This window comes from Drosophila sechellia, chromosome 2R (assembly GCF_004382195.2).
Source record: "Drosophila sechellia strain sech25 chromosome 2R, ASM438219v1, whole genome shotgun sequence".
Classification (NCBI taxonomy): Eukaryota; Metazoa; Arthropoda; class Insecta; order Diptera; family Drosophilidae; genus Drosophila; species Drosophila sechellia.
The window spans coordinates 8,026,797-8,047,204 of NC_045950.1; the positions used below are offsets into that span (position 1 = coordinate 8,026,797).

Consider the following 20,408-nt stretch of genomic DNA (forward strand, 5'->3'; position numbering starts at 1 on the left):
TTATTTCCCGATTAAAACTTCAGTTACTTACCTTTAAACTTTTTCTACCCGTCACTCGTAGAGTAGATGATGCCCTCCTAAGCGGCAAGAAGATTGCAAACTCCTATCTCGGCTAATAAGAGTGGGTTGCTAGGAGGGCGGGTTTCAAAAAGGCTATTGAGTTTTGTACTTGGTTTTGCCTCGCCGGCAGGCTATCTTGCCGTCTTTTGTCTAGTTGACTCTTTTGCGGTCTCCACCGCTGATTCACTCTGTTCACTCATACAAACCTTGTGCGAGGCAATGGATCTATATGGTCTTACCACGGACTTTCAGTCGATCTTTAAGCATGTAAAGGCTGAGGTCGAACGAAGGTCAACTAAGACAGGGTAAGTTTTACTAGGATAAGCAGTGTGGCAACCGAATGTAACTATATGTTGTACGCTTAACGAGCTATATATTAAAGTACTTCTTTAAAATATGTCCAAGTTATTTTCTGGTCAGTGTAATGTAAAACGAGCGATTCAACTGCATACTGCATTGTCCAACTGGAGTTCACTGTTTATCAGATAGTTGGGGAACTCGACTGTAGCACTCTCCCCTGCCTAATTTAAATTTATTAATTCTACCTATCATATACCCAACATTCTTCAGGTGTAATACTTACTTTCGGATTATATACTCGTAGTTTGCTATCCGAAACTTTTTTTACAGCTTTTTACAACAATTATTGGAGATCAAGGCCCAGTTCGATAACGATATAGAATCAACGTTAAATCGTCTAATGTTTATATAATCTAACTTTATACTGTTTACAAAAGTTTAATTGTAAAAAATAAGAAAAGTAACAATTTCAAGTAAATTATAAGGGCATCAGTGAACACTCGGTCACATTTTCAGTTTGTACAAATTAATATTTACGTGTGCAATACAACTAAGTGGGCTAAATATTCAAGCCTATATTAATATTAAAAAGTAAAAGTAACTTCTTTTTATCTTCAAGAGTCAATTCAGATTACTCGCTGTTAACCAACTCGAACCATTGTCTCATGGCTTCGCTGAGCACCAGCGGCAGCTGGTTAAGGTCCCGGACTATCACATAGTAGGGAAAAGGAAAGCTGTCCAGGTAGGAATTAATGTTCACAGATCCATCTGCGTTCACCGCCACATGTTGTATGTCCAGAATTGAGTTCTAAAGGTAGCCAAGGATTAGTTAAACTCATTGAATGTTCTTTGAAAACCCATTACCTTATTGTCTGGATTATCGATAATGATGTATACCAGGAAGATGCGCTGCAGCCGCGCCAACTTAATGGCGTTCTTTACGTTCTGTGCACCCTCGCTGAATATATTACGTCCATCGCTGAGAATCAGCAAAAGGTTTTCAAACAGACCATTGTCGCCCCCCATGCCGCTTTCTTCTGCATTTGCCGTGCGTATAAAATTTAGCAGCCCGGCGATCTTTGTCTTGTCCTGGGCGAAGTTCAGAGCATTTACCAAGCGGGGGCCATCAAACTGCTCCGTGTGATTTAGTATGATCTGCGGCGCCTCTCCAAAGGATACAATGCTAAGGCGACCACTCTCTAGAAGGGTTAGCGCCTGCGACACAAGCGAGATTGCCTCCAGAGTCAGCGTCTTGGAGTTATTGTGGTGCATCGACTTGGAGTCATCAATGGCAATGGTGATCTTATAGTCACGCTGCGCAGGCTTGGTTCGTCGCAACCAGATCTTGTCCTTGCGGAACTGCGAGGCAATGTATGGTATAATTTTTTTCATATTAATACGTCTTCCAGTGCGGTAGTCGCCCTTTAACCGTGTGCACTTCGTGGGCTCCAAGATAAGACGCAACTGTTCGCAAAGCTCGCGGGCATTCTGGGTCATTCTATTAGAGATGCCCTGCCATGTTTCGTAATCCTCGTGCTCCGGCTGCGCCTGTAAGTAACAAATAAGTAACAGGTACGGGCAATTTATTATGAAAGGTGCAACTTACTCCTCTGAATGTGGTCAACTGCTTTTGATACTGTTGCCTAAGCTCAATCTGTTCGGCTGAGCTCAGATCCTCCGCGTGCGAGCTCTCATCCAGGAGGATTTCGGAACTGTTGAATAAGAAAACTATTATAAAAAAAAAGCGTTGAACAATGATTACATTACTCACTTGCTATGCGCCGTAGTTTCCGAGCTACGAGGAACCGTCATAGTCGGCACCACCTCCCCTTCTATCTCCATGCCTTCAGGGGTCTCCAACTGCTCCTTAGACTTTTCTGTTTTAGAGGGTTTGTCGGACTTTTGCTCCGTCTTCTCGGCACCCAGTTGCTCGAGTTGAGCATCATCTTCGGGATCAACGGCTGGCTCTTCGGATTCCATTAACTCGTCAACATTTTCCGTCTCTATTTCCTCTTCGTTTGGTGGCTCATCCTCCTGATGCTGGATCTTCTTTGATTGTTCTTCAGTAGCATTGTCCAGAGTGGTTTTGTCGCTGTTTTTCGGCTCTTTTACATGCTGGTACTCCTCAGCCTCCGTCTGGTCCATGGGTTCCGGTTTCTCCTGGTCGGCATCGTCGGACTCCTTTGAGTCCTTCAGTTGATCAATTGTCTTTAGCTGTTTCAATTTGTTCTGCTCCGCCTCACCTGCAAATGTTTATTGAGAAAGTTAGAGAATAGGCTCTAATATTCGAAAGGTCTGTTTTACCTAGGGATCGCTCCTCATTGGTTCTTCCCTGCTTGCGCTTCTCCTGAGTTTGCCTTTCGTTTTTACGATCCTCCTGTGACACAGTTTCCTGGGTTTCCGCAACGCCCTGATGGCCGCCATCGTCGGCCTGTCATATTGGGTAAATTAATATGACATAAATATAAAATACAAGGATAACTAAATCTTACGTCGTTCTCGGCCTGGCCGATTCCATCCTTTTCTTCACCAGTCTCTTGTTCATCAAGCTTCTGATCTTGCTTAATGTCCGGGTCCTGTGGCTGCTGCACCTGATCGGCCGAACTGCTCTGATCAGTCTCCGGCATGGACTGAACATTTTCCTCCTTGCTGGCTTTGTCTTTAGACTGTGAGTGCTCCTCTGGTTTCTCCTCGCGCTTCTCCTCCTTCTCCTCCTTGGCATCCTCAGGACTATCTTCGGGCTTTGAATCATCTTCGTCCTCTAGCTCACCGCGTTTTTGTGTTTCGGCCTCGTCTTTTTCATCTTCTGGTGTTGCCTCTTCGCCATCGCCCTGATCTTCTTCAGCTGGTTTTGCTTCCGTACCCGTCTCATCCTCTTCAGAGTCGCTGCCGTCGCTTTGCGGATCGCCTTCCTCGTTTGCATCAGGCTCGTTATCTCTGTCTGCTTCGGGTTCCTCAGCAGGTTGCATGTTTTCTTTCATGGCATCAATGTCAAAGGGATTTTCGTCTGTGGGCTGTTCCTGCTGGTCATCGTGTCCCTCGTCGACATTATTCATATCCCCCAAATCCATTTCCTCTGGTTCTGGCGGCTCCTCCAGCTCATTGTGCATTGTATTCGTTTGCTCCTCATCCATTTCGGGATCCTTCATATCGTCAATGTCCTTGGCCTGCTCCTTGCGTTTGTCCTCTCCGCTGGGTTCATTGGTGGCATCTAAGCCGTCCTTTTCGTGCTCATCTTTGCCATCTTCTTTTGCCGCATCGTTCTTTGTATCCAAATCGTTGTGCGCATCTTTTTCATCCTTGCTGCCCTTGCCCTGATCCTCCTCGTTCATATCAGGTTCTTGTTCCTCCTCCGGCTTTTCTTCCTCGTCATCGCCCCAAATTTGGTCGTCCAACTTTTCGGCACCTTCCTCCGTTTCGCCCATCTCCTTGTTTAGATCCTCCTCTTCTTCGGACTCACCGCTGTCATCCTCCTCGGGTTTCTCCACATCCTGCATCTTGGCATCAAAATCGTCACTCATCTCAATGCCTTTCTCTTCCTTGCAGTCTGGCTCCTGTTTATCACCCTCGTCTTTCCGATCCTCTGGGCGCTTTGCGTCATCAAGTTGATCCTCGGATTCAATCTTGTCGGAGGCGTCGTTCTCACCGGTTCCATCCTCTAGGCCGAAGCCCTCACCGTTCTTGGATTCCTGCTTCGACTGTCCCTCCTCATCTTGCATGAGATCCGGTGGCACACAGAAGCCCTTACTACCGATCTCCACGAAAACGGTCAGCACTATGGATAGCATCTTGGCGGAAACCTTATGGGTGGCGAGTTGTTGGAGAAGCAAATAATCCGCGAGTAATTGGTACTGCTCCAAAACAGGCAAAAGACCTATCGCTCGTCTTACGCACAGTAGCTTATCCTGGCCTTCGAAATGGGAGTGCTTTAGTACCAGGAGTACGTTGGACAGCTTGCCGAGCACACGTGGCAGGCTTAGCTGTTGCCAATCCAAGGTCAGTTCCCCAGTGAGGCACTTCTTGAGATGCTGTTCCTGCAGCGCCTCCTTGGACTCTTCATCCTGTTCTTTTGCGTCTCCATTTTGATTAACTTCATCAGTCTTAACGTGATGCTTATAAATCTTTTGCATGGACATTAGCACACTGTGGGCTATGTTGGCCAACTCTGTGTCCGCGTTGGCCAAATCGATGGCCTCTGGAGCTATTTCAGTGTGGTTCTTCAATCGCACGCTATCCAAAAGCTCAACAATTGGTTGCGCTAATGGCAAATAATCGTTTTGTCCTGTTCTGAGTAGTTCTAAGGTCTTCTTTATATTATCTAGGATTTCCGCGTAGCTCTTCTGGTAAGTCTCACACTTTTCGCTAGATAGATACTCCAGATTTGCGTTGTTCAGCTCATTTAGCAATTCTTGGCTGCTGCTTAGGATCTGTGTACATAGACTCTGGAGTTCACTTTGGGCTAAGGTAATTTTCCGTACCAGCAAGCGGTTTTCGGATTCTTCATTGAATGAGCTTGGAGCACAACTTAACAGCAGTTTCCACTGCTTCAGGACGTAGTGAATCTGGCGAAGATGTTGCTTTATTTCCATAGCTATATCTGCACTCTTTACGAAATTGAGAGTCGACTGATTTATATGGGCCTGTGGAATAATTTCTGCCAACTTACGCAAGCTGTCTAGTGAATTCCTCAGCTCATGAAGCTCTTTGGTGGATCCAGACAGCTGCTCCCGCTGCTGTTGCACCAATAGGAATAAGTCCACAGCAAAGCCCTTGATGCGTTCGATATTGGGTGGGCCGAGTTCCGACAACGGAGTCAGCATAATGTTTTGCAGGAGCTTTAACTTGAACACACTCTTCATATAGTACAAGTCCAGGTGCTCATCCAGCTGCTGGGCAGTGGGGTGGAGTCGCGGCAACATGGATCGAATGGAATAGGGGGGAAGTTGGAAGTCCTCAAACTCGTTGCGCAAAGAAAGCTCCAGAAGGCCAGTCTTATAGTTGGCACCCAGTCGATGGAGCATCTTGAAGAGATCCGTGAGAGCCTTGCGTTTTTGCTGAAGGATCTGCTTGGCCTCCTGCTTCTGTTGAGTTCTCTCCTTCGAACGATCAACGTTCAGGGAACGTAAATGCTCACATCGCTCTAACTGACTGGCCAGCAAGTCATCCAGCTCCGTGATCAGCTCGCCGTAGGGAACCTGTCCCAACGTTTCCTTGACTATATGTCGTGCAGTTCGGAAGTGCTTGTCCAAGCGTTGGAGCAGTGTGTTATCCGACAGGAACTCCTCCTGGATGGCAAACTTCTCCAGTAGCTTCTCACTGGCCACGAATTGTTGTCGCTCGGTGTGCAGATACTTTATTTTATTGTAATTTCTCAACCCCTTGCCCTTGTCGGTGCCAAAGGTGTAGTCTTTGGCAGTGGAATCCTTTGGTTGAAATACCTCATAAATCTTCTCCTGAATCGAGAGTCGGTATTCCTTTAGGAACTTGTTCAGGTTGCGGTGTACACTGGCCACACTGTTGCGCATGCTAAAGTAGCTTAAGTCCTTGCTATAGCTCTGTATCTTCACAAACTCCTTTAGCTTCTTTTCGATGGGCGAACGACGTAATTTCGCAGAGTCTGCTATCTCGCCAGCAAACTGGGAGAAATAAAGCTGGAGATTATGTAATGCTGCAATTAGGGGAGGCAGTCCATTAATTTTTCCGGTTCTCTCGACATTGTGCAAGTACAATTCAAATCCTTGAAGAAGCTGCAGCCGAATATGGAAATCACCGTAGCAGGAGGCCTCCACAAACTGTCTTAAGATGCGCACCACCTGTGCAAGTTCCAAACGCTGGGACTCTCCCAAATCCTGGGCATCCAACAAATGATCCTGTGCAAAGCGTTGCTCGGCAAGTTTAATGTCGGTATACGAATGATCTAGTTGCTTCTGGTGTATGAATTGTTGCAGCAGGTTGTAGATGAAGAACCAGTACCGATAGGCTTGTAACTCCACTTGAGCGGCCGTTTGTCCTAGGCAATTGCGCCAGTGCTGCAGCTCCAATCTTGTCCAGCGTTGGACAAACTCGGCCACCTCGATTTCCTCCGACACCAGATTGTTGTTCCTGTGGGCCACTTCATTCCAGAGTGCCAACTTCTGTCTTAGCAGCTGGAACCCCGTATTGAAACGAACCACAGGCGCATGAGCCGGCAGTCGACGGATGCGAGAGATGACCAGCTTAATGTCCGCAAGACCTGCGTGCTCAGGATACTGTTCCAGTTGTTCCAGCACACGCTTCTCTATCCGCTCCATGACATCCAGGCAACTTTGAATTTCACTAATATTTGAATCTTTGTAAAAGTCGTAAGGGGAACTGGATACTACTTCCTCTAGTTCGATATCCCTCAGCTGTTTCTGCTGCAGAGCCAGTCCAAAAACCAATCCATTGCAGGCCCTTTCGGCTAGACTCGATCCTAGGGCTGTCTTGTAGTGACCATGTAGATTTGCAAACACCTGGAAGCGTGCTTGATAAGGCGCGAGCAAATGGAGTTCTAACTCCTTCGATGACTTGGGTTGCTCTTTATAGTAAACCTGAGTATGGCGAGTCATCACGTCTATAAAATTACGTGCTAGGAACGCATAATCCTCATCAACTACAATCTGAGATTGTTTGTCCTTCGCACTGGCCTTTTTGTCTAGTTTCAGGACTTGCTCCAAAGTTGGTTGAGACACGAACTCGGCAAAGTCCTCGTCCAGGTTCGTAGGGAAGTTGTGCTCGATTTCTTGCATCTCAATAAGCTCTTCACTATCCACTCCTCCCTTGGTCTTGGTCACATACAAACTTTCTGCTTCCGCTTTCAGTTGACAGCGACGGTGCTCCTCCTGCTGCCAGGTCTGGTTGCAAATGCTTAACGCATCATCGTATGCCGCAAATGTAGTTTCGTCTATCACTCTTCCCAGCGCGATGTAATTGCTCAGCTCGCTCAACTTGGCTTTCAGCAAACGGAAGTACTCATATTCACTATGAGGAAGCTCGGCCAATAAGCCGTAAAGCCTGATATTCCTAATTACCAGCGGATGCTGGGATGGGAATTGAACAATATCACCTATTGTTTGCTGCATCTGCTCTGCCTGCGAAACGCTGCCAGCCTGCTGCACTCTGGTAAAGATCACTTTAAGGGACTCCAATCCAAAACGCAACTGGTTCACAGAGCACTTGATGGGCTCCACAAAGTCTTGGTAGTATGCTGAGTACCTGGAAAGAGTGTGATGAACGAATCTCTGAGCATTTGCTAGCCACAGGTCCAGTTTTCCCAGCACCTCAATGCTGCTCTTCAGTTGGGCACTTGTGGCGACATGAAGTCCTTGGAAGTTTTCCCATTCCGAGTGAATAAGCTGGAACAGCTTATAAAGTGACACACAATCGCCATTCGAGTGCAGGAATTGAGTAATATCCTGGACCAGAGACGCATATAGGCACTTTTTCGGACGCAAAGCCAACTTTTGCGAAAGCTGTTGTTGCCGCTGGAGAGCCGTCCTCAATCTTAGCTCCAGTTCACTGTAAATTTCCTCGCCAAAGTGACGATATTTCATCGCGATTTTCATGAAATCATAGGCGGTTGTCAAAGTGCTAAGGCAATCGATATCCTCCGCTACGTATTCGTTTTTAAGGCGATTCTTTTCCACTGGATCGATCAACGGGGTGTTCGTGAGCAAGCACAACTCAATGGCTCCCACCAGGGCATTCGATAGCGAAACTTCAAAATCTCTTGTTATAGAGGCATTATTGTTTTCTTCTTTCTCCAATTTTTCAATAATTTTCTCGAGTTCTTTGGCACAGCTTTCAAAGCCGTGGTTAGCTTTCTGTTCCTGCTCACTTAAATTCCTCACATATTCCAGCTCTTTTAGTAGTTGCCTTGCATTTTCCTTGACCTGCAAGAGATTATTGACTTCTACACTATATCTGGAAGTCAATAGCTGAGAATTCTCCCAGATCAGGTGTCGTGTTTGCTGCAAAGCGGATCGCCATTCTAGCAGCTCGCTTAGGGGAACCGATCGCAGCTGGCCGTTGGGTTGACATATCAGCGATAAAATGACTCCTGATAAAGCAGGGCCTTGATAACAAAATCGACTTGATATATCCGTGCTACCGTCTTCTGAAGGACCTTGAACACAATCCAGACGGGTGGACAGATTTTCCAATTGGTAGCATTGAACGGAATTTCGATACTGCCTTTGATAAGAACGCAGTCCTTTGTAGCCACCACCAATCTTTTCCAGCAGCACTGCGAACTCCCCCTGATCCTGCAGCTCATTTACTTCCTTCTTGAGTGCAATCCAAGCATTAGTGATTTCGGTATGGTTAGCACTCTCAAGCGTCTTCAGGCAATGCCAAATATTGCTGTTTAAGGTAAGCAACTGATCTGCATACAGGGGGTTCACCTGCTCATCGAAGTCGTCGCGAAGAGTTCCAGTCAAGAGGCGTTCCATGAATAGTTCTCTCAATGCAGCAATTAATAGTTTCGGCGTATTAGTTGGTATCCCATCTGGATGTATATAAGATTCACTTTCTTCAGTTTCCGCTTCAAAAAGTGTCTTGATGCTGTTTAAGTCTAATTCCAAGTCCATTTGATTCTCTGCACTGATTTCTTGAGCTTCCTTTAACGTTGTTTGCAGTTTTAGCAGGTGCGACTGTAGTGTCTCATTCCGCAGGGAACCACTTATTTCAAAAGACTTGGGTTGAAAACCATTTGTGTGCTTACGCAGAAAAGATCGCCACTTGTTCGCGTCATCTGTTTGAAGAAGAAGCCATCTTTTGAGCCAAGAGGACAATTCCAAGTTGCCATAGCTGGGCACCACTGACAATAATTTTTCCAATTCATCTAATTCTGTATGGCGTTTGATCTATGTTTAAGAGAAATATTAAATCATTAGAGCAATATGTAAATTGTCTGTAAAATGTAACTTACCTGTTGATCCTGGTAATACGGCTGGAACTGGGTGAACTGCTTGGAATAAATCTTGCAAGTTACGTTTAGAGGTCGTCTCGTCTCCTCGATGTATTTTTTGATTTTTAGAGTACGGTCTTGAATGGCAAGCATCCGTGCACAGCTGCTTTTGGCTGTCAATTCAATTAAAGGAACAAGGAGGTGCTTTTCAAGCCACTGGAAATGGAGAACCATTTTATGCATCAGCGGCACATGTAGCTCATTGTTGTACAAAAGCTTTTGCTGTGCAGTGGCCAAAATTCGATTGAACCAATGGAAGCGTGTAACTAAGTGTGCATACTGAGGAAGACCCAAATCAGCCGTCTCTAGATCCTCCAGCAAACTAGTATGAAGAACTTCGAGGAAGCTCGAGAAATTGGCTAGAAAATGATTGGCGTATTTTTCAGTCACTTGTTGCTTACAGAGGGCCTGTGAATACTGCAGTGCATTCATTTGCTGCACTGCAGTAACTGAACTGACGGGTATGATATCGACCACAAGGCGCGCCAAAAGCAAGGCACTCAGATTTAAAGGATTTAGTTCAGAATTCGATTCAGCTGTTGAGTAATCACGAAGTCTCGGAATGAGTTTTCGATTCCAAGGTAGATTCACCGAAGTTCCTGTATCGGAGTTACTCCTTATATTCAAGCAATTGTAAAGATTCTGCGAAAGTTCTTGGAAAGCATTGTCTTTCGATAACCAAGATTGAATGTAGAGATGTCTTAATTCCAAGTCTCCGAAGGCCGACGACTCGTAGAGCATATAAAGGAAATGACGAATGAGCTTCTGGGGATTTCGCTGGTCCAATTTAAGTTTCTCCATCTCTTGGAAGAGAGAAGACAACCGCTTTTGTAAAATTCTTTGTTCTGAATATCCATCAAGCAACACCTTTAACGCCACAGCCTGACGTTTAATTAATGTCAACGAATTGAGGTTTCCAGAATTAATTATTACATCGCTAAGGAAATCCTCCTGGATAGCAGCACCTTCCTCAAATACTTCCGTTTGGGCCAGCACCACCTCACGCAGTTTATTCTGGTAATAAGACAATCCATATCCCATTAGGTCCGTGTTGGCTGAGTATACATAAACCTCCATGGCAGCCACATAAATAGCACGTTTAAGCTCATAGCCAATTCTCCTATAGGCAGCGCTTAAAAAGGCAAACTGTGTCAGGTGCGATATGGAGTAGTTATTGAACTCAGTCAGCTGACTTAATCCCGTATGCACTCCTAGTATACAATCTATGGCCTCCATTTCACGCACACCCTGCTCATGAACAAAGGCACGCAAATCATCTACAGAATAGGTGTCCCTAGATAGAGATAGCTCCACACATCGGTTTCGCATGGCTCGCGATAGCTCGCCATTCTTTGGATCCACGGTAAGGAAAGCACGGAAATTGGTTGATTTGTAAACCACCTCGGCACTGTCCTGTGCACTTATTCCTTTCTCAGCGATTAGTAAGCTTCCATTTGGCTCGAATACAGGATTTAGTCGATCCAGAACGGCCGAGGAGCAGAGATTAACATGCTCCAGCAAGATGTATTGGCCGCATTTCAGTGAGGTAACAATCTGAGAGTCCACCCATTCGAATGATCCTCCCGTGTTGAGGGAATCTGCCGTTTTTATGTACGCTTGAAGCATCAAAAGCTGAGACTTGACTTCTGCCAACTGCTGAAGTGCTCTTACTTGGCAGTTCTGTGGCGTGGCCTCCAAAACCTCTATAATCTTACCTAGAGATCCCAGACGCTCGCTGAACAGTTTTAGCTCGTCTAACACACTGTGTTGATGGGGCTCTGAAAACATATGCTGTAGAAGATTGTTTTTAATATTTCAAAATTTACATTTACCTGTTGTTACTTTGGCAAGCTTGTTGTACATGCTCCATTTGTTCCACAACTGTTCCACAAACTCCGGCTGTGTGTGCAGGACAAATGCCCGTTGAACACAAGAAAAAACTAGCGTCTCCACTTTCTTGTAAATTATTTCTAGATGTCTATTTAAGTCGATCTAGTATGGGAAAATAGGGTAAGCTCCATGGAAATGTTACCAACTTATGGTAAAAACTTACCTGCTGGAAACTACCAGTTACGGAGTCGTCAATGATATCCGTATTACATAGGCGATTGGACAGCACGCAGAGCGCGTCTATCAACTTGGTCTTGCCACTGTCCGTTGATCCGCAGAGCAGTAGAGGCTTCTCCATATGAACAGCTTCGACGATTTGCTTAAGCTGCTGCCTCTGACTGTCCAGCAGCAATGGTGCCTGCTCCTGTCGATTTACCAAGTCCAGAACATCCGCTTGCTTGCGGCTCAAGACCACATCGTTAAGATATACTTTATCTGCTGTCCAATAAAGAGCGACATCGTTTGAAATCTGATTTAGGTGTTCAGCATCGCATACGAAAACGGTTGAAAAGACATTTCGAATGTACGATTTATCTTGATCGCAGCGCATCCTTTGGTAATAGACCAACTGCATCCTTTCGTAGAGGGTGAGCAGAAAATCCTTGAAAGCGGCTTGGAATGATGACGGTGAAGCCCCCAAAATGTATCCAGTTTGAGGGTTGTGGAGCAGATCACACCAGCGGAGAATATCACGAAGATTGAACTCGTATGGACCGCCCTTGTAGCCAAACTCCATGGACGCCACCCCCCGATCGAGTTGTTCGGAGAAGCGCACCAAACGAGCACCCAAATCAAATGAATCCGATTTGCATGAACCTTCCATTCCTGAGTAAATCTCAAAAAGATTGCCTTCAGCTTTCTGATCTAACAGTTCCGAAAAATATGCATTCAACTGATTAAAGTACTTTCCGTACTTCTCAGTTACCACATGTAGCAGATCCTCAGTGGAGAGCTTGCGCAGATAAACTTTGGTAAAACGATTAAGGAAGGATTGGGGCAATCCCTTACGGCCGCCGCCTTGCTTTAAAGGATTCTGGCACGCAAAAATGCGAGTCGAGCCAGCTAAATGGAAACTCTTGTTTAGCTCCGGAATGTACACTTCTCCGCGATGATCCAGTACCGCATTAAGACCCTCCAGCACAGATTGAGGAGCTAAATTCAGTTCGTCCAGCAAAATCCATGTGTTCTTTGCCTTAAGGGCAGCCAAAAGCGGTCCATCGCGCCACACAAAGCTGCCTATTTGACGCTCCGTAGCGGCTGTATTTGATTCTAGCAAGTTATCCTCAGCAGGTAGGTCGGTTCCAAACAAATCAGCCAAGTCCGTGTGCTCGCACAGATTAATGCGCACGATTTGGTACCCAATGGCAGATCCTATGCTCTCCACAATGGATGTTTTACCCACACCAGGTGGGCCTTCCAAGAGCACTGGCTTTTGAAGGGAAAGCGCGGATAACAGACGGAATAAGTTCTGCTTGGTTGTGGGCGCATCGAATAAGAAATCCTCTTTGGCCGACGTCAAGCGCTCCTGATTAACGTCTATGAAAAATGGTCGAATGCCAAACCGACATTCATTCAGCTCGACTTCGGTTCCTCGCTTCTCGCTGAGTTCCTCCAGGGTAAACTTTTCTTGCAGGATAAGACTCGCTTGTTTGATGGCCTGTTTAACTATATTGGATTTTAGCAGCTCCACCTGTTCCTGGGATTCATGAGGAAGCATTTCCAAGGCATCTAGGAAAATTGTTTCCAAGCCGAATATTGCCTGCTCCGCAAAACTAAGCTTTGCATTGCTAACCATGTAATTAGCCCAGGCCAAGATGTCACGAACTGAAAACTTGAACTTGTCGTTGGTATCGCGGATGTGGAGCACGACATCCACCAGGTACTCAGCGACTTTATGGGTGTTGATCGCTTGGTTTTCGTGCTCATTTTGCCGTCGCATGCAGTTGTAGGCAATCTCAATGAGGTCCTCCTTGTTGTCTGAGGGCAAGCACCAGACCTCAGTGAATCGATTTCTTAAGGCAGGCGATAACTCCTTTTTACCGAAGTCCCCGCCGGGATTCATGGTGGCAAGGAACTGAAAGCCGGACTTGGCCTGCACCACAAAGTCGGGACTTGCATCCAACTCGGAGATGCCACCCTTCTCAGCCAGCAATACGGTACGTTCTGGTTCTAGTATGCAGTTCAGCCGCTCCAAAACGGAATCCTCAGCAAGTGATATCTCATCGGCCATAAAATACGAGCCCTCTTGCATAGCGTAAATCAATGGGCCATCGGCCCACTCGAAGAGTTGTGTTGATTCCTTTCCTCGACAAGGACGCAATCCCCCCAGAAAATCTGCTCCTTCCGTATGCATGTGGCAGTTGAGAATGCGCAGCTGGACATCAGCGATGCTAGCAAGAAGTTGGCACACGGTGGTCTTGCCACAGCCCGTTGGGCCAACCAATAAAACAGGCTCGTCGAACTCCAAGGCCTTGGCGGTGACCACGGCCATGCGCGTCATATTGCGAGTCCAAACGATGTCGTCGCGCAGCTTAAAGTTTCTTATGGCGTCAAGAATTTTTCTACTTACCATAGAGGAGTTTTCCCTCTCGGTTTGAATATCAAACAGCGTCTGGAGATCAAGCTTTTTGCGGAAGTTGGCGAAAAGAGTCTTCTCTATCAGCTCGTGTTCCTCCTGTGAACGGACTTTTGAGGATAGTACCAGGTAGCCTTCCTCAACGAGATGCTGGTTCCAGTCGTACCTGTTGTCATCATGCAGAGACTTATCCGCATGGGTGTATCGATTGCCCCACCGGAAAAGATCGCGCAGTGTGAAGACCTGCTTGGAGGTATTTTTGCGATGTTGCTGCAATTGGGTCATGCATTGCACCATCTTGCGGGCATATGTCGGTGGAATAAAGCAGCGCTTTTCGAGAATGGTTTCCAACTCTCCGCGTGGTATGTCAGCGAAGTGAAGCTCTATGAAACGATTTTTGAAGGCACGAGACAGCGTTTTCCTTCCTCCATAAAGACCTGGAGGATTCTGCGTGGCAAACAACATAAAGTTGGGATGAGCTTTTACCAAAGTCTGCGTCTCTGCAATATACAGCTCCCTGTTGTCATCCAACACTCGATTTAGGGCCTCCAAAATATCCGTAGACGCAAGATTGAGTTCGTCCAGTATAATCCAGAAGCCATGGCGCATGGCTTGCACCAGTACTCCCTCCCTGAATGTCAGCTTTCCATCCAAATCCGCTGCGTAGGTTCCAATATACTCCTGAAGATCCGTGTGCTCGTGGTTGTTAATGCGCAGACAGCGATTTCCGCTCCTTCTAGCCACGTAGTCAATCAAACTGGTTTTACCCGCACTGGTGGGTCCCTGAAGCAGAATAGGTAGTTTTCCAATCGAGATGATTCGAGCCAGATCCTTCAGATTCTTCTTTACACTCTCCGTAAGAATATAGTGGGTACACGGCTGCGGCTCCAGATTGCCCGGCTGGATCCAGTATCCCTCGAAGTCCAGATAATTATCTCCCAATTGTGGCAACTGCTTACTCAATATAGCTTTGACATTCGAAAGGAGCGCATTCTGGATTAGGAGCAACACCACGTGGTGCGAGTCCGGATCCAATTGGGTGAGAAAACTCAAACAGAAACTCTCGTACAAGTTTCGCTCGATGGAGCCGCACAGATTTCTGGCGCAGATACGCAAACTACGGCACAGTGTGCGCAGGGAATACACCGGCCGATTCCCAAGACCATCGTTTAGCTGCAGCTCGGAAAGTTTCCGCAGAGACTTGTATAGCTGAACGATGCTGTGCACCGACTTCCTCTGGATGCCTGTGTTTGCCAAATAATCGCTCACCAACAAACTCAAATCTGCTTCCGTTGTAAGTTCATCTACAAAGAATTCCGTGAAGCGATTACGTATGCCCACAGGCAAATCCTTCTTGCCAATGTCCGTATTAGGATTCATACAGGCAAAGATGCGGAAATCTGGATGCCGTTTTACGGGAGTGAAATCACCACGTTCCAAGAGAACCACTGAACCCTCCGGTTCTAGGATGGTTGAGAGACATTCTAACGTCTCTGCTGAGGCCAAATTAATTTCATCCAACAAAACCCAGTCTCCGTTGCTGATGCAGTTCACCAGAGAGCCGGGTATAAATGCGAAGGAGATGTTGATGCTCTTATCCAGTTGCATTTGAAGCTTCTGTAACTTTTCTCTCAGCGTTTGCCAGCGGGGAAGCAACTTATTCGCCTTCAGTTCCGGGTTCTTGGCCACCTGTAGGCAAATATTGATCATGGTGCGAATAATCACAGCATGACGACCACTGTTGTAGTGTGTGGCGAACAAGCGCAGAAACTGCAAGTTCTTCTCTTGATTGAAGGTATCGCACACAAGATACTCGAATTCATTTCGCAGTGGTGCCAGTACGTAGTTGAGTTCCACGGGCTTAAAGCCGCCTACCAAATCCGACACATCAGATTGGTTGTTCATATTGACCACCACCAATTTATGTTCCGTCCGCTCGGCAAGGTATTGTACTGAAGATGTCTTGCCCACTCCGGTTTCGCCCACCAGAAGAACTGGCTCAGAATGGGTGACGCACACAGCAATCCGTTCCAAGATGCAGCTGGCGAGCCTAGTGAACGAAAAGGTGGTTCTCTTGTTGCTGACTTTACCAATAGCTCTTCTTGTTTGTTGTGATAACTTTTGGCGCTTCAGGTCCTGCTCCGAAATATCTTCATTCTCACTATTATTTAAATCCGATTTGGCCAAAAGGCTCGCTCTTCCAATTTTTATATGCTCCAGTCCAAATTCCACATCTGGCTTGTATTCGTTTGCAAAATGTTCACAACGAGAACGTATGATCCCCAGTTTGGCACCTATGCTCGTGATCAAGGTAACCTTTTCTTTGCTCTCCGGTAGATATGAACAAAATACGTCTACTGCGTTTTGGAAAACGAAATAGGCACATTCCGAGCTAGTCACTGAAAACTGTGGGTTGGAGCGGTGGCACAGCTTTACCAAATCACGGGTCGACACCAATCTGCCAGAATTGGGGCTCGAGGTAAGAGGCACTTGCTCGAAGGGAAGGGCCACATATTGCTCTGTGTTGTCTGCCTTGTCGCCCGATTCCTGCTGCCTCAAGTTATCAGCGGATGTGTGGTTTCCACTGGAGAAGGTGAGGAATACATCCACAATCCTATTGGCCACTGTCGACAGTTTGGGATAGTTGATACTGACCATTTTGCATAGCTCATTCCGGGACAGAGGAAGTATATTGATGGTGTATAGATATTTGTCCAAAAGTGAATAAAGCGATTTTTGGCTTGAGTTGCTGGCTGATTTGTTTGTACTAAGAGATAAAAGAAGTCATTAAACACATTCACATAAACGTTATTAATTTTTTTACCGCACTGTGACAAACAACTGAAACCCGGGCTCTATTTTCACGGAATCACGAAATCCGGGAACACTAAGGCATTGACGCTCTAAAAGGCTACTAAGAATGGTGTAGGTGTCTTGCGTTGCAGCATCCAAGTCCTCCAGCAACAACCAATAACCATGCATCACGGCCTACAATTATAAATATGTGGTAAAAAAATACTTATATAAATGGTTAGTTAATTATAACCTGTGTCAAAACACCTGGCAACCAAACAAACTCTCCAGGCACATCAGTGCAGCGATATTGGCCTAGTAGCATCTTGCTATCGGTCTGATCTCCTAGCTGAATACGTAAAAATCCACTCTTTTTGGTAGTCTCGCCCAGGTCCAGTAATTCTTCCAGAGGCAACTCTTCCAGCTTGCGCTTGCTTCCTGTTGTCTTTGCCTTCTTTTTCGGTGTCAATAATTGTTCCTCCTCTTCAGCTTTCTTTAAAGCCTTCTCCCTACTTTCAATCTCATTTGGCTTGGGACAAATGCGTCCAGTTTTACGGGCCAGGTACTCAATAAGCGTGGTTTTGCCACAACCCACGGGTCCAGAAAGACAGATGGGCTTGGCAGCTGCTACTCCTAGGGCAATGCTCCGCAGATTAACCACAGTTGAATCCACCTTTACAATGCGATCGTAGCATCCATCGGTGCTTGCATAGAACTCTAGATTCTCCTTATTAAATGTGGGCAGTAAAACACCCTCGATATTTGTCACGGATTGATTGATTCCCTGCAAATGCAGGTTCAGTAGTTGGTCGGAAGCATCTGGTGTATAGCTGCAGAGGGTGTTTCTGGCTGTGTTCCATGCCTGCTCCCTTTCCTGATCGAACTCCAGACGTGTTTTAGTCGATATTTTCTCGTTCAAAGAATTTAGCTGAAGGGCACTCATGTTGGTCAGCATAGCCACGATGTAGTTGCAATAAAGCCGTGTCTTCGGGCTGGATGAATTGTGTGTATAAGTTGCTATAAAGCTGGACCAGTCCCACAGCTCGCGAAAATAGGGCGTATCACTTTTCAGCAATTGAAAGCAGCATTTGATGAGCTCCAAATCTTCTAGATTATCAGCGTGATTGCCATTTTTAGACTTTTTACTAGGCAGACTGCCATTACTCTGTTGTTTCTCAAACGGAGCTGGCTTGTCGTGAAAGTAGCTTTTGGCAAATCTGAAAGAAAAGTGTTTAAATGTTTATGGTAAAAAATGTTTAATCATAAAAACACACCTTTGCGCATCGAGCGAGAAATTCATGAGCTTGGACAGCGCCACGCACTCCAGCTGATACGTATGAAATCTTTGGCTAGCGGAGTCCCATCGGAGCGCCATGGAGAGCAGCAGGAGAAGCTGCTCCTCAAAACTAGCGGCAATCGGCACCGTGTAAGCGGGCAAAGGCAGTTGCTCACTGAGCGACCGGAATAGTCGCTCCACATCCTGAGGCACGTATTTCTAAAGCATGAACAAGAACTAAGCCTTTTACTCTGCAATCCATCAAAGCTAACTCACCTGCTTCTTGACAAACTTCTGTAAACTTTGCGAAAACACGTTGTCTTCAGATTCGTTCGCAGTAAGTTCCAGCAACCGCTGGGCGCCTAGCCGCAGCTTGCTGACGTTCACTTCCATTTCAACAGGATCCACTCAACTGATTTTTAAGTGCTATTTCTATTATATTTAACCTTTTCCAGCTCAAATTGCAGCACTATGTCCCGGAATGAATGGCAAAACACACGCGAATTTAAAACACGTGCAACAAACACAACCAGTGGTACCACCCTGTTCGTTGTCGACCATATGATCGGAACTTAGTGGCAGGGCTCCCTGTTTGTTTACCTTTTTGCCGGCACGCCACTGTAGTCTGGCAACGCTAAATGGGTGTTTTGCTTGGTGCTTGTTGTTGTGGCTTATGTTTACATTTAAGCGACAGTGTTCACTCAATAGAGCGAACCGAAGGATACGGTGTTAACAGAATATTATTATCAAACATTTTAAAAATAACAGTGGATTTAAATCAAGTCAAGATTTTTATTTATTTTTATCTATTATTATCTTATACATATGTATATTTATTTTTATTTATTTTAGTTAAATATATTTATTGGACTTATAGTTAGGGACCAATTTGATTTCTTTAAGAATAGTCGGAATTTTTTTTATTGTATCATCTAAGCATCTTAAATCTTTTGTTTTTGATAATTCATGAAATATAAATGGAGTCTCATTTGGCGTTGCCATATGCCCAAGGCAACTGTTCGTTTTCCTAGCGCGAGCCAAAGTTTAACATCCGTCTTTCCCAGAAAATCTTACCAGAATCGTTTTTAAGATGAATTCTAATTACAAAATATTGAACATCCAGGCTCACTCCTGGGTGGATAAGCCCAAGATGGTATTTCCAACTATTACCAAGCCCGTTTCGATTGGCTGTTTCGTCTGGTCGCCAAACGGGGAATTTGAACCGAATTCTCAAAAAGTGCCCTGTGTAGTGGTACCGCCAACCATCAAATTTCCCATTTCTCTACGGTACGAAGATTCATCGCCGAAGCTGGAAAAGAAGCCCAAAATTTTTCTGGACAATATGCTCCAGTTTATAGAATCTTCGTCGCACATGTACGTTATGGCAGGAAACAACCGGCAGGCACGGCTAAATGCCAATATAGTGTGCACCAGCGAAGTTCTGGAGCTGATGATGTGTGCTCCCTACGAAAAGAAGACTGGATGGTCTCTGGGTGTTACCCGGTATCGCAACACAATGTACATCTGCCGCATTGATGTCGAACGACCCGACCCCTTTACTGAAGACAATCTGAAGAGGGTCATGCATGAATTATGGCTTAGGAAGCTTCGAACCCATTGTGTATTTGGTACGAAGTCTCATGAAACATCCATCTCCCTTCAAATCGCTATTTTGTATTCTTTTAGAGAACGGCATTGTGATGCACCATCAATATTCTGAAGAACATTTACGCTTTCATGGTGTCTTTTCCTTTAATTTGAATGGTGTCCGAGTGCTATTTGATTCGCCAGTACTAGCCGAGATGCCAAGCACAACATTGTAAGTCTTTGCCAAAGCTTCCCAGGCTTACAAGCTGCATTGCTAAACCATTTAGTTTCCGACTTTAAGGAATGGGTCTGCTCCAAGCTGGGTGGACCTGCAGATACGCCCTATGTGCATGAGTCGACTGGATTGGTCAGTGCACAATCGCACAGAGGCCCTTAAGTGGTGGGTCAAGTGTTTTCTGCTGGGAATCGACAGCCTCTATATAGCCCACCGCGATGAAAACGCCCATGTGCACAACATTGAAAAGACTTTGGTGGGGGATTTATGGAAGTCTTGCGTTAGTATACTTAAATGAAGCATTTTATACAAGTTTATTGCTCAGTTTTGTAACATCCGAGCAACATTTCCTGTTCTACTAACTTAAGAAACTCAATTTTTCATTTACAGGAAAAAGATTGGTCGACCACAGTGTGCGCCAACTTCATGGTTCACCTACTCACTTGTATTTCCCAAGTTATGGCGCCGATCGACTGTCCCAGCACCGTATACCTATTTCAGTTCGACGCGCGCCAAGGAACAATATCATACGAGAGCTTGCGAGGGCGCAGTCAGTACACGTTCGTTTCGGACTGGTTCCGGATGATGCTGGACGATCACACAACCGATATGTGGATGACACCGAATTTGGAAACCATGTCTTCCACAGTTTACCAAAAACAATGAGCAATTACAAAGAAATGTGAATACCTTAATAACAGAACAA

The 20,408-nt window shown here is 45.7% G+C and overlaps 2 protein-coding genes across 8 annotated transcripts; one reads left to right on the forward strand and one right to left on the reverse strand.

Moving 5' to 3' along the window:
* Nucleotides 1-180: 180 nt before the first annotated feature.
* Nucleotides 181-20,407, forward strand: LOC6608723 (protein cutoff). 7 transcript variants are annotated; one of them, XM_032716456.1, is made up of 5 exons: nucleotides 181-365; nucleotides 18,336-19,508; nucleotides 19,567-19,699; nucleotides 19,769-19,982; nucleotides 20,093-20,407. In XM_032716456.1, the coding sequence occupies exons 2-5, from the start codon at nucleotides 18,971-18,973 to the stop codon at nucleotides 20,366-20,368; spliced, it is 1,161 nt and encodes a 386-aa protein (XP_032572347.1). In that variant the 5' UTR covers nucleotides 181-365; nucleotides 18,336-18,970; the 3' UTR covers nucleotides 20,369-20,407. The 7 variants fall into 7 exon arrangements, with proteins under 7 accessions (XP_032572347.1, XP_002033447.2, XP_032572352.1 ...); XM_002033411.2 differs by having other exon boundaries at nucleotides 19,004-19,508; XM_032716455.1 differs by lacking the exon at nucleotides 181-365 and adding an exon at nucleotides 1,019-1,102.
* LOC6608722 (midasin) lies at nucleotides 749-18,328 on the reverse strand. Its single transcript, XM_032716454.1, has 13 exons — nucleotides 18,157-18,328; nucleotides 17,879-18,099; nucleotides 16,858-17,821; nucleotides 16,636-16,799; nucleotides 11,400-16,578; nucleotides 11,179-11,338; nucleotides 9,308-11,124; nucleotides 2,853-9,242; nucleotides 2,665-2,791; nucleotides 2,132-2,603; nucleotides 1,967-2,072; nucleotides 1,225-1,908; nucleotides 749-1,168 (listed from the first exon to the last, which is right to left on the reverse strand). The coding sequence occupies exons 1-13, from the start codon at nucleotides 18,271-18,273 to the stop codon at nucleotides 992-994; spliced, it is 16,578 nt and encodes a 5,525-aa protein (XP_032572345.1). The 5' UTR covers nucleotides 18,274-18,328; the 3' UTR covers nucleotides 749-991.
* Nucleotide 20,408: the final 1 nt, after the last annotated feature.